Below are 16,579 nucleotides of genomic sequence, written 5' to 3'. Positions count from 1 at the left end.
ATAATTTTTCTAACTGTACCCATGTGATACCAGATGTCAACATTACTCGTGCATGGGATGATGGTAACCCTGCGTTTACTTTTGAGGAACTTCAGCATATTCTACACAACAAAGTCTGCTGGTGGAGTGGATAAAATCACATATGATATGATCCGTGTGCTTCCGGACTATGCTAAATACTCCCTTTTAACTGCTTTGACTGATGCTTTTTTGGAATCTAACGTTAGCGAAAAGTTTAGGACGATTAAGATAGTACCAATACCGAAAAAGAACAAGGACTTGTCAAACTAAGAAAATTTCCGTCCAATTGCTTTGATATCTGTATTACTCAAAACTATCAACATGATGATTAAGGAGAGAATGACTGAATTCATCAACGACAACTCCATTATTCCTGAAGGAAGCTTTGCCTACAGAAAAGGTAAATCATCGTCCATGTGTTTGAATGACTTCTTACACAATGCTGCAACACTGAAGCACAAGGGCTTTAGGGTCATTATTCTAGTCCTTGATATAAGCAATGATTATAACTTCGTAAGTATCTCTGTTTTGATGAAAATTTTAAACAGCCTTCAAATCCCCGAAATATATGTGGAATGGATTATCGAAACGTACTCTGAAATTGGGCGACAAAACTATTACGGTTGACAATGGGCTTCCACAAGGAAGTTGCTTATCTCCAGTGCTTTTCAACTTGTACACAAGAAAGTTACATAAAATTCAAGATGACAATACCTTACTGTATCAATTTGCTGATGACTTTACGATTTTATCATTTGATAAGGATATTGATTTGGCTGTCGAAAATTTGAGATCCAAAATAGGTCAGTTTATGGGAATCTGCAAATCCCTGAACTTATCATTTAATCCGGACAAGACAAGGACTATGTACCTTGCCAAAGGAAGCATAAAGAAAATACAAATCAAAATTGACAACAAGGAAATTGAACAGGTTAAGAAGATCAAATTGCTTGGTAGAACTATTAATGCGTCACTCACGGTTGGAGAACACTATGATCGAGTTTTATCTGAATCCAAAAGTGGTGTTGGCTTGATAAGTAAATTAACCACCATAAAAAGTGGTTTATCGCCTAAGGTTGCTTTGAATTTATACAAAAGTTTCGTTCGGTCTAAAGTGGAATATTCCAGGACTCCTGCTGCTCACACCCCAAATTCAATCAATCGCAAAATAACAACATTTCAAAATAAAATTCTTAGAAGATGTCTTGGACTGAAACGATCTACACCGATTCAGGTAATTTATGCACTGGCTGATGAACTTCCTCCTTCCAAGAGAAGTATTTATTTGACTGCGAGGGAAATAATGAAACTCAAGGTACAGGAGAATCCCACATATGAACTGATCACTGATCATCCTAAGGTCAAATCGAGCTACAGCAATGTTTATTATGAGTTTAAATCTATTTTTGATCGAGTTAACACAGGCTGTAAATGTGAAAAGAATAACGGTTTTACTGCGTATACAAATCTACTCCCGGATCGGAATCAAATCTTATAGCAATTTGCAAGTATTGCTCAAGACCAGGAATATTGAAATTTTCAAACTGTTAATATCGTTTATGGATGAGGCTAAAATTGAGCTATGAATTTCTTACAGTGTGACAACCTGGCAATTTGAGTATCTACTCGCCAACCATCACCAGAACCAAAAAAAAATAATAACTTATTTCACCAAAAAGTGAAAATATCCCATTTCTGTGTTTAATAATTTATTTTACCTAGATATAGCTTACTATCTAAATTAAATACATTCATTTCTAACATATTTAAACATAACAATTGAAAATAGAACCAATAAGTCCATTTTGATGGGTTCTAATTATTCCGGGCTCTACATACTTAATTTCATGTTTCTAAGTTCAATATTATAGAAATTTCAAAAAGTAGCTTTTGAAGAATGAAAACGTACCTTAAAGTCCACTTTTATAGATTCTTAACTAGTTCGGGCTTGACACACTTAATTTCATATTTCTAGGTTCAATATTATAGAAAATTCAAAAATTACCTTTTGTAGAAAGAAAAAATACTAAAAACAATAACCTTATATCGGTTCATACCTAATCCGGGTTCTACATAATTAATTTCATGTATTTAGGTTCAATATTTAATAAAATTCAAAACGTACGTTTTGAAAAACAAAAAAGTGCCTAAACTGCTACTTTTATAGGTTTTTACTCTATGCGGCCTTTACATATGTATGAACTTAATTTCATGTTTCTAGGTTCAATATTATAGAAAACTCTAAGGGCGGGTTTCTTACCCCTTAGTTAAACTAGGCTTTACTTGCTGTTAGATTAAACTCGTAACAAATTTAGGCGAACTTTTACCGATGATTGAGTTTTTCAGTTTTAGATTTAAGCTCAATTAACTTTGTTAGTATTGCCTACTTTTCACTTAGAAACATAAACAATGAACAGCTGTTTTTTGCAAACAATACTTTTGTAAAATGGAAAATTTTAGAAAAATGTTAAATAAACATTTAAAACAATAATAAATAAAACAAAACAAATCAGAAAATTGCAATGTACTTAATATATTAAGTTTTTGTTCTTCCGAAATCATTGTGTTATTGTTTTTGTTAATTGTGTTTTCTTACTTATAACTTGAGTTTAATTGGCCAATCACACACAGTTAAACTAAGATAGTAAGTAACTTTACTGATAACTGAAAAACACGAAACATATATTAAACCATGTTTAACCAAAGAATGAAGATAATCTTTATCAGAAAAACTCACCCCAAGAAGAATGTAAAACAAGTTTTAAGATTTTGTATGAAAATATTAACAAAGATTGAATAGTTTTCATACAAAATTTAAAAAAAAAATTCTTTTTATATTTTGGGTATAAAAGTACCTTTTGTAGAATGAAAAAGTACCAAAAAGACCCCATTTATGTGTTCTCACCTAATTTTTTATGAAATTTTCAGAGGTTGTCTCGGATTTTTGCTGATATCTCAGTTAATAATGGACGATTAGGCTGATTTTTAATAGATATAGAATTATTGAAAATTCGGATCTCGCAGATATTTGAGGTCTTCTGAAACTGATTTCAACATACACACACAGACAGACCGACATGGCTACTATAGAAATTACAAACGTATATGAATATAGGGTATAAAAATACAACAACAATTTCAAACGTACATATATCATAAAAAAAGCGCCGTACCGTTATTCGTAAGTTTGTAACAAAAATAAAAAAATCATATCGATATGAGATTCATAATGATTATATGATAAAAATCAAAATTTACGAAAATATTAAATTTTAAACTTAAATAACTCCTGTATTTCTTGGGTTATAGTTTTCAAACATATATCATAGGAAAGCACCGAATATTGTCTACAAACGTTCATGTGAGATGAGGTTCCGTTATATCGATATGTTGTAGATTTAAAGGTACTTTTTTAAAAAAGTCTTAATGAAAAACTCTTTCAAACCCTTTTCAATGTTACCCATATCGAACATATCGTAATAGTATTATATCCAATTATATATCAAAACTTTGGAGGCCTATATCTCTCGGACCTTAGTAGAGCTGATAATTTTTTCCATCACTGCACTCAGAACGTAAAATGTTGTAGTAAAAAAATCTAAAAATCAGCTGGATTATAACACTAGATTTGTTCCAATAATATTATTGCTGGTTAATAGCACTTATTGCTGATTAAATAAAATATTTTGGAAAAATAAATATATGTAAGTAGCTTACCGTTACAGCACTAAATAATGTACGGTTATAAATACGTTCAAATTCATCCTTTATTGAACCTAAATCAATTTCCGATCGTGACACTATAACCCGTATTAGCGTAGTGTCATCTGTACCAGCACCATCCATAGCTTTATAAAGACGATTTGCAAAAAATGCAGCTGGCGATTGAACGCACTCAACTGAAATATACAAACATTATTGATATTAATATAAATTTTTATATTAGTTAATAATACCTAAAGCCATCATTGCATCGTGCAATTCTCCATCCATTTCATGCTTTATTGCTTGTTCAACAGTTTGTCCACTTAATTGTTTGTATTCTTCGAAAACGAGACGCAACTGTTCAAAACTAGCATGAGCCATAATGCGATTAAAAACTTCTTCATCAGTTCCTAATTTCGCCTCGCCTGCAGCGTATAACTCCGCAGCTTGTTCTTTGGCCTTTTCAGCATCAACGGTACCCTTTGCATCTCTTACACCAGTTACTATTAAAGTCAAAAGGCGTCTAAAATGTCCCGAAGTTTCACTACACATTTGTTCTGCAAGTGGTCGATCGTATTTGGCTTCGTACACACTTACTATTTCCTGTATTTCTTCATTTGTTTTAGTACATAATATTTCTAAAAGAGTTTCCTCATCCGTACCCATACCAGCCATTGCATTGTGTAAATGTTTACACAAAAATTCAACGGGCGGAGTCATTAATGCTAAAATTACATCTTCAAAATTACCACCCAGTTCACTTTTTAAATCTTCAATCAAGTCTCTATCAAATTCTGCTTCAAAGTGCGCTTTTATTTCCCGACGTTGAGCATTCGAACGTGACGTTAAAATGTCAATAATTGCTTGTTCATCAGTTCCCATCCCTTTCATAGCTGCACGCAATGACTGACTATCTACTGTCGGGTCAAAGGGTTTGGCCGGTACGACAGTGGGGACGGGCTATTTCAGAACAAAAAAGTTGTAACGATGACTCATTTGTAAAAAATCAAGATTAATCTAACATTAATTGCTCTTTAGTGTACATGATATGAATATACACAGATGTACATTAATGTACAGTGTCTCTCATAAGTATTCGAATTTAGGTATAATATAAAAAGCAACTAATTTAATAACATATTTTGTATGCAAAATTAATAAATTAATTTGTTAAATTCTCTAGACAGCTTTGCTATCACGCTTCTTAAAACTTTAAAAATTTTCATTTACGTAAATTAAGTTAGCTTTATTTAAAAATAGTCCATAAAATTACGTCACAAAAGTATACGAATTTTTTTCTGTATTTCATATTTGACTATATTATACGAAGCATAAAAATTAGAATCGAATGTTTTTTTGCTAAAAATTGTTTTAAGGGGTAACTATCAACCGAATGGATATATTTTTGGACCATTTGGTCAACAATTTTGGAGCATTTGTACCATATTTCCATATAATATCAATAAAATTACGATTTTTGACCATATTTGCCATTTTTTCTCTTTTTCCAGAGATAAAACCAAAATTTAATATTGGGATTTAATAGATTCTTTCAGGTATCTAAAAATAATAATCTTTGTTATAAGGATTTGTTTTTAAACATTCCAAGATATATTTTTGGTATCGTTCTTCTGTTTCTAATTGAATTATCTGGATCTTAAGTCCCTTTTCGTACCACTAGGATCGATATTTTCCGACAAAGTTGGCTAGTATATATAATTGTAGATATTAGCATTAATATATTTTAAAATTTCAAGCCATCGTAGCAGTGTAGAACTCCAAAACATGCCTTAACAAAACGTCATCCTACACAGTAGATTTTAGTTTTAACTACTCATAACATTCACGATTATGTTGCCCATTACAACAACATTGTATGTAAAAAATTTTTGGCTTATTTTGATCATAGTAGATAATAATTAAACAGATATCAATATTTGTGAGTTAGACCATAATGATATGGTGACATTCAGCCTAGAGACCATTGGTTATAAAAAGAATGATTCCACTATATTGAATGGCGTTTCTTCGAGGCATGCTTTAGAGTTATAAACTTCCACAATATATTGAAAACTTAAAATGTATAACAGCTGATATCTAAAACAATATATATAAGACAAGTTTCCCCGAAAATTTTTGACCCTAGTATTATAAAAATGGACTTGTGTTCCAATAAATTGAATTAGCGATAGAAGAATGATTCCAATAATATATCTTGGAATGTTTAAATACAGATTATTGTAATAAAAAATATTATTTTTAGATGCCCCAAGGGGTATATTAAATCCCAATAACAAATTTTGGTTTTATCTCTGGGAAAAAGGAGAAAAAAATACAAATATTGCCAAAAACCTCCATTTTAATGATATTACAAAAAAACATGGTACAAATAACCCAAAATTGTGGACCAAATGGTCCAAAATTATATCGATTCGATTGATAGTTACCCCTTAAAACAATTTTTAGCAAAAAAAACATTCGATTCTAAGTTTTGTGTTTCGTATAATATAGTCAAATATGGAATACAGAAAGAATTCGTATACTTTTGTGAGGTAATTTTATGGACCTTTTTTAAATAAAGCTAAATTAATTTAAGTAAATGAGAATTTTTAATGTTTTAAAAAGCGTGATATCAAAGCTAACGACTGTCTGGTGAATTTAAAAAATAAATTTATTAATTTTGCATACAAAATATGTTATTAAATTTGGTTTCTTTTCATATTATACCTAAATTCGAATACTTATGAGAGACACTGTACATGATATGTATAATCAATAAATTCATATTAAGTATTTTAATTGGAATGTTATGAACAAATATACAATTTTCTTACTGTATAATCCATATTTGGTATCGAAGTCAAAAATATATTTTACAGTTTATTTTATTTAAGTTTCTCTTTTCCACAACGTAGTTGTATAGATATACAAATTACACATTTACTATATATCTTTTTTCAAACGCGTAATTAAGCGACTGATGTATAGTCAACGAATTTGTGTTGTATACTAAACCAAACTATGTCAGTATTTACAAATACTATGTATGTACAATGTACATACATACATACATACATACATACATACATACATACATACATACATACATACATACATACATACATACATACATACATACATACATACATACATACATAGTACTTACATGTAATTGTACACAGTACAGTGTAAGATTCGTACATTATAAAGAAAAACGAAATGTCGAAAAACTACTTTGCATTGAACATAAGTATAAAGACTTCTAAATATTATTTCAAATAACGAATAAACCGAATTATTTATATCAATTAACTGATTATCTTATACAAAATTCAATATGATTATAATAAATATACTTTCTGTATAAATTTCTTAATTACTTTTCTATAATGAAGAATATTTATTGGATGACTTTTTAACAATACTTCAGAAACATTGTAATAAGTTCTTCTGATTGATTAACTTATAATATGGGTTCATGCAGAAACATTTCAACTTTCTGAGAAGAAATCTTGAAAATAATGATATCACCTTTACTTCTACATCCATTTTTGAAAAACAGTGTTGTGTTTCTAAAGTATTTCTAAATAGTTATACACTAATTCTTTGGAACGTACGAATTCTGCAACTCGTTGATAAATCTCAAAAACATAAATTTAATAAGCTTTATATCTTTATATAGAAGAGGATTTCACATGAAAATAAATAATTTCTAATATTTGAGAAAATAAAATTTTAAGTAATAAAAAAAATATAATTTGTTCGTTATAGGAAGAAAAATATTGTAGAAAAGAAATAATATTATTAAAAAACATCCACTTGCCTTTTATTCGATTAACCATATAATTTTAAATTATTCGATTATTAGCTGGCCAACTTAAAATCCCAAACAATTATTTGTCGAATTAACCGAATAAGACAAAAACCAGAATAATTAAATACTATACACTGAAAAAAATCCATGCCTAATATATACGAAAAATGTCGTACATTGTACGAATCGTTCGTTGTTTCGCACCACGAAATTCTTTCGTAATATATACATAATTGTACTAAATATTTTAGTATAATGCAAAATATTCTTGAAAAAAATTAATTTACATAAATTGAAAAAAGGGAATTTTGAATAAATATGGTAAAATTTACGAAATATTTGTTCATTTTAAACTAAATTTTCTAATTTTAGTTCAAAATTATTCTCCACACGAATTTTCAATTTTTTTATGAAAATAATACGAGAATAATATTATACTTTTTCTTAAATTTTATAAAAATGTTGTAGATTTATTTAATTATAATATAATTAAAATCATTATGTTTAATTTCGCTAAAATTTAAGAAAAAAATATTACGAAAGGTTTTTGTACTTTCGTAAAAATATAAAAGGGTTTTATTAAATAATATTTCGTATTATACACGAAATTTTTGTAAATATTACGAAAATAGAAGTTACGAAATTTTTTATCGTAAAGTTGAGCATGAATTATTTTCAGTGTAGTTAATATATACTTATGGCCAAAACTAAAGCAACTAATATTTATGTCAAAATGTTTCACGCTGAAGAAATTTTCTAAATATTTTTTGTTTTAAGTAAAATTTAAGTAATTTGCATGTCTGTGAAAATTTTAAGGTTTTTCAAAATACATACACATATATAATTTTGTTCTACACAAATTGATAATGTAACTAGTTAAATACGGTTAAAGGGGTTTTAGGGGCTGGACCTAGTATGGGAGATATGACCATTTATAGACCGATCATAAAATATTCATTAAGCTAAATTTCTGTACATAAAAGCTATATTTAGTGATAAAACAAGTAAGAGTTTTATATTCGGCTGTGCCGAATCTTATATACCCTTCACCATGGTGTTTAAAAAAACAGTTCTAGAAGATAAGATAGAAACACTTCAAGATGATTCTAAGTAGTCACTTCAAGAAGTGACTTTCTAGTCGCAGTCAGGTAACTCAGTATTTAATAATTCTATCTGACATGAAGTTTCCTATTTAAAATCATCAAAATCGGTTGGTTCTTTTCATAGTGGATAGACGTGTTTTAAATCGCTTTCACGAGAAAATAGCATTAAAAACATAAATTCTTAAAAAAATATATAAAAAAGATAAGTAACAGCGAATAGACGCTGTTATATACTTATATATATTATTAACATTAAAAATACATATATTAAAATTAAATAAAATGTTGTTTTTGTTAATGCAATTATTAACAATAACAAATTGTAGCAAAACAAAAATCAAAACAAGTTAGAGCTATATTCGGCTATGCCGAATCTTAAATAGCCTCCACCAGCAAGATACTTTTAATTAAAACCCATTTAACCATATAGTAGTATATAGGCAAAAGTAATTGTCAAGGACCTAAGTCCCCTGTCAAAGACCTAACTGGTGAGAATGTATTAGTAAAAGCACAAAAATAAACACAAAATAAAAGCACAAAAATAAACACGTCTTTTTGTTATTTTTTTGTTGAATTAAAAAAGGTATGTAAAATACTTTTGTAATTTTCAATACTAAAATGTACAGCTTTTCATTTTTCAATTTTAATTAAAAGGAAATGTCAAAGAATAAAAAATATTTTTTTTTTCGTTTGTAAAATATAAATTATTTTCGGGGTTTTAAATAAATGAAAAGTGTTGAAAAAAATAATAAACATTAAGTTTAAGTGATAAGAAAAACTAATAAGTGGTAATATCCTCGCAATTTTGCAAAGAAAATTTGATGTTTAGTGAGTGCGTTTAGTTCTCACATGTTTGTTTTATTCTCTCAGAGCTCGTCTGTGTGAAGAGAATAAAAATTTTTCTTTGAAAACCCCTTCAGTTTCGCCTATATGTACTACTATATGCATTTAACTATCTAGATAACTTGGCAAAATTTTTGTTTCCGTATTGAGGATAGTAACCATAAAATATTACCGTAGAAGGCCAACTCTCCCGGAAAAACATAACTCTAAATATGTATTAGTAAAATTTTATTTAGAAGTGTTAGTGTATAAAAGCTTTTTACCACACATACAATGCCCACGTAGTTTATTTTCTTAAATTAATACATTTTAAATTGTAGATTGCATTTATAAAAGCATGATCATATTTTTCAATCAATTTGAAATTAGAAAAACAAAAAATTAAATGTCAAACAATTGAAGACATAATTTTTTGGTTTGTGAAAATTAAAAAGATTTCGATAAAGAAAAAATATTACAACAATTGCAAAAAAATAAATAATATGTGTTTTTGTTAAAAAAAATTGTGTCAGAATCGTTTTTTGTGCGAATTTTGGACCTGAAATATTGAATATTTGTTGTTGTAGCTTTGTTTTGAATTTACACAGAACATGTAAGTGTGAAGAGAGAAAGCTCTTTTTTTTCGTGGTAAAGCTTGAGTTGGCAATCTATGTGTATTATCTATGGTAGTAACATTTATCAAACTAATTTTAATTAGGTCGACAAAAATGTATATTAATAAGCCAGTTTGAAAACATTTTAATATAATAATTTATCTGTACGCAGAACATACTAATTTTGAATTTTATCCGGATATAATCATTTAATTACGAATTAAGTAGTATTGAGTGATTTTCAGAAGTAGGTATTAAGAGCTAAGACAACCTATGGACCGACCCGAAAAAAATTCCATAGAATGATTTATATAAACAAAATATACATTTATGTCGAATTTTATCCCGATAACTTTGATTATCAATGTGCATTTGAATAATTTTCGGAAATGGTATTTATATGTTAGTTGTGACCAATTATCGACCGATAAAGAAAAATTTCGTATAATGATTTATAGCAAAAAAAAATCAAGTTGGATTTTACTACAATATATTTATTAACTAATGAAATACATATGTGCGTTTCGGTGATTTTCGGAAGTGGACTTTATATGTATGGGAGCTATGATCTTACACAAAATATATTTGTGTCAAATTTTATCAAGATAACTTTATTTGGCAATTAAATATGTGCGTTTAAGTGATTTTCGGAAGTGGGACTTATATGGGAGCTATTAGCAATTATGGACCGATCCCTAAAAAATATTATGAAATTATTTATATATACACAAGACATTTTTGTCGAATTTTATCCCAATAGCTTTAGAATTCAATGAAATATATGCGTTTAAGTGATTTTCGGAAGTGGACCTTATATGAGAGCATCGACCAATTGTTGACGATTAACTTTATAAGGTCCCAGAATATATATACTTCGTTGGGTCTTAGATGAATATTTCTTGGTGTTACACACAGAACGACAAACTTATATGTACCCTCTATCACCACAGATGGTGATGGAGGGTATAAAAACTATTATTTATTATTATGGTACTGCCAAACCATTGGAAACTTTTACAATAAAGAAGACGATTACTAAAAAATATGCAAAATAACTGTGTAAAAAGCATCGTGGTAACAGTAATCCAAGTATTCTTAACTTTGATAATTTTGTATTTTGTGTCCAAATTTAATTAGGACATTTAGTTTTATGATATTTGTAAGGCGGCCAAAGGGGAAAGATACTGGACCCGAAGAATATAAAGTTTAACGCTGACAAAAATATGGTATAAAACTGTTTTTTAGAGCAAGATATTGGGCGAATTCATTTATAAAAAGATACTATGTATGGTATAAGGTACATCCCTAAAAAATATTATGAAATTATTTATATATACACAAGACATTTTTGTCGAATTTTATCCCAATAGCTTTAGAATTCAAGGTACATTTCCATTAAAAAAACGTAAAGTATTCCTCCGCTGCGGAAACTAAGCCCGTAGTATAGAGATATAAAAACGACAATGGCCCTAAAAACCTACTTTCGAGTTGCAATCGAGTGGCTAGACTCGAAAATTATACCTGTATTGAAGTGACCTGCCTACAAACCATATCTCAACCCAATAGAAAATCTATAGGAAACGGTAGTTCGAAGATATGGGGTCAAAAATTGTCCTTCCAGGTCCAATTGGAAGGAAGATTTTTAGGATGAGGATATAAGGGAATAGATAAATTTTTCAAATGAAATTTTTGACACAATTATTGTGTCAATGCATCTCCGATGTCAAGCAACAATACAAAGTAAACAATACCCAACTATATTCTGATTTACTGACATGCTCCGACCATTTTTGTTAAGATAATACAAAAGTTTCCATTGTTTTGTCGGTAACAAAAAACTAAATACTTTAATCCTGTTTTATTTTTTCGAAATTCAATTAATTATATTCATAGAATGTTATTAATTTGAGTATAAATGGATAAATTCTGAAAAGAAATATAAATTTTTAGTAAAGTTTTTGGTTTTGAGTCCGTTTGTGAAAATTTAAAAAAGTTTCCATTGTTTTGTCACCCACTGTATATCTTAAATTCTCCTGTAAATTACATCTCCACTAATATTGGTGTAATTATTTTGCTAAAATTTTAACTCCTTCATCTGCATGTCTGCGGCAAAAACACAGACTTTAGTATACATTTCTACAGGAAAATTTTAGATATACCATACGATCAAAAGAAAAAAATGCAATTAAAAAAAATCAAAATTTTATTTTATCATTCGTAACTATTAATTTATTGATATCCGTTTAGGAGTTATGATATATGACTTAGTCGTAGCCTTAATTAAAATATCGTTAACATTATTAATTTACTGTAATCCGTTTAAAAGTTAAGATATTAAAGATGTTATCTTGTCATCATAAAAATAAAATATTTTTTTTTATAAAAATATTTTTTGAAAAAGTTCCATTAAAAAAAGTGCAAAATGACAGTGAAAAATTGCGAATTCGTTGAGAAAAGTACTAAATTTAAATCAAGTTTTTAAAAGTGGATTAAAATATGTAAAACTTATGCGTAATCTACAAGTCACAATTTTTCTTATAATTTAGTTCAGAAAATGTAACAATTTTTTGCAAAAGTAAGCTATTTGAATTTGCGAATAAATCCAAAAAATGGAGGTATATTATTTTCATACCCTTCACATTCGTTCCGTTTGTAATTTCTATAATATAATTTTCCGACCCTAAAATGTATATATGTACATATATTTAGAGTCCTTATAGATAGCGGAGTCGATCTGTATGTCTGGCTGTATATTTGTTAAAATAAATTTGCTGAAGACCCCACATATATTCGGGATCCAAATCTTGAAAATTTTTGTTGGACATAGGTTGGTTTCATTTAGTTGTGTTTTTTTTTTTGTATTTCGTTTCATGTGTATGGATGTCTTTTGGTTTTATTGCAAAAATTTTGCACAGATGTTTTTGGTTGATGTAGGTTGTATAGTATAGAAAATATGCGATATTGGTCCACGATTTCGCCTAGCCCCCATAAAAGCTCCCCTTCAGACTATCTATCATGCTTTATATGAACATAAATCTCTTGTAAAATTGTATAAGGATCGGCCCATAAATGACTCTACCGGCCATATAAGTTACCCTTCAGAAAATCACTATAAAGCTTATAACTGCCTAAAAAGCATTTATAGCTGTAAGATTCGACATAAACATATGCAAAATGTTTTAAAATATGTTTTATAAGGTCCCTTCAGAAAATAATTTTAACGCCCCACAGTGGTATAGGAAAAAAAGAGGGAAATAATTCGGTAACTTCTAAACGGCTACTCCGATTTTAATGAAATTTGGTATGCACAGGGGCCCGGCGGGGGGTCTTCAAATTAGGACACCTCGGCTATGTTAAATTTTTAAAACGATCCTATTTCTTTATTTGAGTTCCGATTTAAAAAAATTTCGTATATAGAATCTCCTCATCGAGCACTATAAAATTAAATTATTCCGCGAATTTTTTAATTTTCAAAAATTATATACAGTTTTGAAAAATTACCTTTCCATTGATATATAACATGCCTACCTAATGTTTTTTAAGTGACAAATTAATTAGGGAAAACTCAACATCTTTTAGAAAATTTAACTAGCACTATTATTTTCATCCATAAGATTAACTCTTAAATTTGTTACATATACAGGGGCCCCCGCCGGGCCCCTGGTTGGCCTATAAGGTCCAAATTCAAAACCTAAACTCGACAACATCTCCTCTTTGTGCATACCAAATTTCATTAAAATCGGATTAGCCGTTTAGAAGTTACGGAATTATTTCCCTCTTTTTTTTCCTATACCACTGTGCGCCCTACTGGTTAAGAATGAGAATAGCGATGAAAATCGACATACATAAATAAGTTTATTACAAGACACAATCCCTTTGCCAAATTTTATGAGGATCGGTCCATAATTGAAATTCAACATAACTTAGTTTTTTACAAGTCAAAATCATTCTACCAATTGTTATAAAGATCGATACATAGTTGATCCTATTAATTTTTGAAAATTACGTTAACAATCACTTCATAATAGTAGTGTTAGTTAGTTATTTTGAAAGGACGATGTATACATCGAATCCGAAGAAATACACCTAGGCCGCCTGTTGTGCGCTCCTTTACCAGTGCCTCAGGAGGGAATCGAACGCAACACCTCCTGTCTACCAGACTAGATCACCAACCACTAACCTATCGGAGGCCATAGTAGTGTAGTTTTTATATTTGTATAAAAAACTCACTATATATTTATAACTCATTATACATTTCGAAGATGAACATTTCGACCAGCATAGTAAGGTAGAAGATCTGGTCAACAAAAAGATAGTGGACTACGCAAATGCTTCAAAGGGTAAACAACCAATAGAGGCTGAACTTGCCGTGGAAAAATTGGATGTATTTTACAAAAGGAATAACCTACCCAGATAAGTCATATCCAAGGAGCGATTAGGTGAAAACCAACTCGCTGGAAAACAGTTTAATGGATGACCATTATCTACATACATTACCATCAGAGCGAGACGGCTACCAACGCTCTGAACCTTGGACAATTAATAATAACTTTTTACACTGTCTCTTGCCCATGAACATGTATATGTATTCTTCTGCACAGGATGATCCACATCGGATCATATATATACTTTGCATCTGTTTACCTGCCTTTCGATTCCGACACTACCACCAACGTCGGATCTGATGAAACTGGTTAAATATTGTAAATTGTAATAGGTTGTGATGCCAACTCCCACCATGTAGCTTGCGATAGTAAAAACACTAATCGCAGGGGACATACTAAAGACTTGATCACATTGAACATAGGTAATAAAGCTACCTTCATCAATAGAATCAGAAGAAGTTTTAGATATAACTATATGTTCAGAAGAGCTTAATAACGAAATTCAGAATTCGGACGAGCACTCAGAATTCGGACGAAATTCAGAATTCGGACGAGCTGTCCTCTGAGAGAGGAAATCTGCCAAGAAAAATCCTAGGTAACTTAGGAGATTCGGAAGCTTGGAAACTTTTCTGTGAAAATTCTTATTCAAAACTCATGTCCAACCGGAATCTATGATCAATGACACGGGCAGGGGCTGGATTATATGGAGGATACAATGAAACGCCTTATGGACTCTCATTTACCACTCGTTATAACATTACATCTGACATGGTTAAAGGGTCAATACTTTTTAAGGGAAATTATCTAAATTACTTGCGCATAAGTTCTGAATATGGTATCTTCTATGTGGAGACACCACATAGAGGATACGTACATTGGTTCTGGGCGATATGTAGGAGAAATGGGGCTAAGTCCTACTTTGACAAATTGGCTTTATAGAAATGTAATTAGTTCAATTTTAACTTATGCTACAATACTACTACAAGGAGTTCAGCGTACATGCTGCATAGGTATGAGTGGTGCCATGTGCAACCAAGGCTCTGGAAACGTTGCTTAATATTCCACCCAAATTTAAGATATGAGACGGCGCTTACTGCCGAACGGCTCATTACTTTAGGCAAACTGTCCAAAAGTGGTTATAAGACACTTCATTAATACATACTGGACACATTGAAAGTTATAAACAATAATCAGACATGCTGATCGCATACCAGACACAGAATGTGGCGTAAACTTTAAAAAGCCAAATTGGATTGTTTGAAAGCTTTAACATATGGGTAACAGGCCCTTCGGAAGTATTAGGCAACAAAAGGCCAAATATAATAAATTTAAAAAGACCTCGAGCCAGTTAACCTAACAGAAGCAACAAAAGCTGAATTAAAAATATGGTTAAGAGAAACACATAAGGCCTCGAGGAATAATGAAAAGTTGGATAGAACCACAAAGATTATATGGGATGAACCTGATGAGAGCAAGACGGGAAATTTTTCCAAAATGAGCAAATCTGAAGTTAGTAAAATGGTACGAATTCTGACACAAACATTGGACACACAGGATTACGAGCAAAATTGGACGTGCAGGTTCAAACGAATGTAGAGCATTCGGAGAGGACATAGAAACTCTCAGGCATTCGTCAAGTTAGATCAAGTATCATGAAAGTGATGTTATTCCTGAAAAACCATTCCTGACTAACACTAATTGGAAGATTCATAGGAATTACGTCCAGGAAACTCACTAACACTGATTGGAAGATTCTTAGGAATTACGTTCAGGAAACTCAGTTTCTAAACATTGAACAATTTTCTTCATGAAAAAGAGCGTACAGAAGGTCCGATCATGGCCTAGGTGTATTTCTTCGGATTTGATGTAGTATACATCCTCCTATCAACATGACCTAAGCACATTCTTCATTATTTTTCCTATAAAAACATTGATAAACGCATGACTTGAAATATTTACTGCAGTTTCTCCTCTGGAAAAATGTTTCTCAAAATCAATTTTTTATTCGCAGATAAGAGTTAGGTTTAGGTAAGAAAAGCAGCCATTAAATCAGTCATAAGTGGCTCACATGGATAACACAACAGGAGTCTTTATATTCGAAATACACTTTTAAAC

The 16,579-nt window shown here is 30.2% G+C and overlaps 1 protein-coding gene across 1 annotated transcript; it reads right to left on the bottom strand.

Annotated features, from left to right (window-relative positions):
• Positions 1 to 3,678: 3,678 nt before the first annotated feature.
• Positions 3,679 to 6,729, bottom strand: LOC111683793 (annexin B10-like). Its single transcript, XM_046946204.1, has 3 exons — positions 6,561 to 6,729; positions 3,978 to 4,686; positions 3,679 to 3,920 (listed from the first exon to the last, which is right to left on the bottom strand). The coding sequence occupies exons 1-3, from the start codon at positions 6,570 to 6,572 to the stop codon at positions 3,694 to 3,696; spliced, it is 948 nt and encodes a 315-aa protein (XP_046802160.1). The 5' UTR covers positions 6,573 to 6,729; the 3' UTR covers positions 3,679 to 3,693.
• Between the last annotated feature and the right edge of the window lie 9,850 nt (positions 6,730 to 16,579).

The sequence above is a fragment of the Lucilia cuprina genome, chromosome 3 (genome assembly GCF_022045245.1).
Source record: "Lucilia cuprina isolate Lc7/37 chromosome 3, ASM2204524v1, whole genome shotgun sequence".
NCBI classification, from domain to species: domain Eukaryota; kingdom Metazoa; phylum Arthropoda; class Insecta; order Diptera; family Calliphoridae; genus Lucilia; species Lucilia cuprina.
This window is presented reverse-complemented; position numbering and strand designations above follow the sequence as displayed.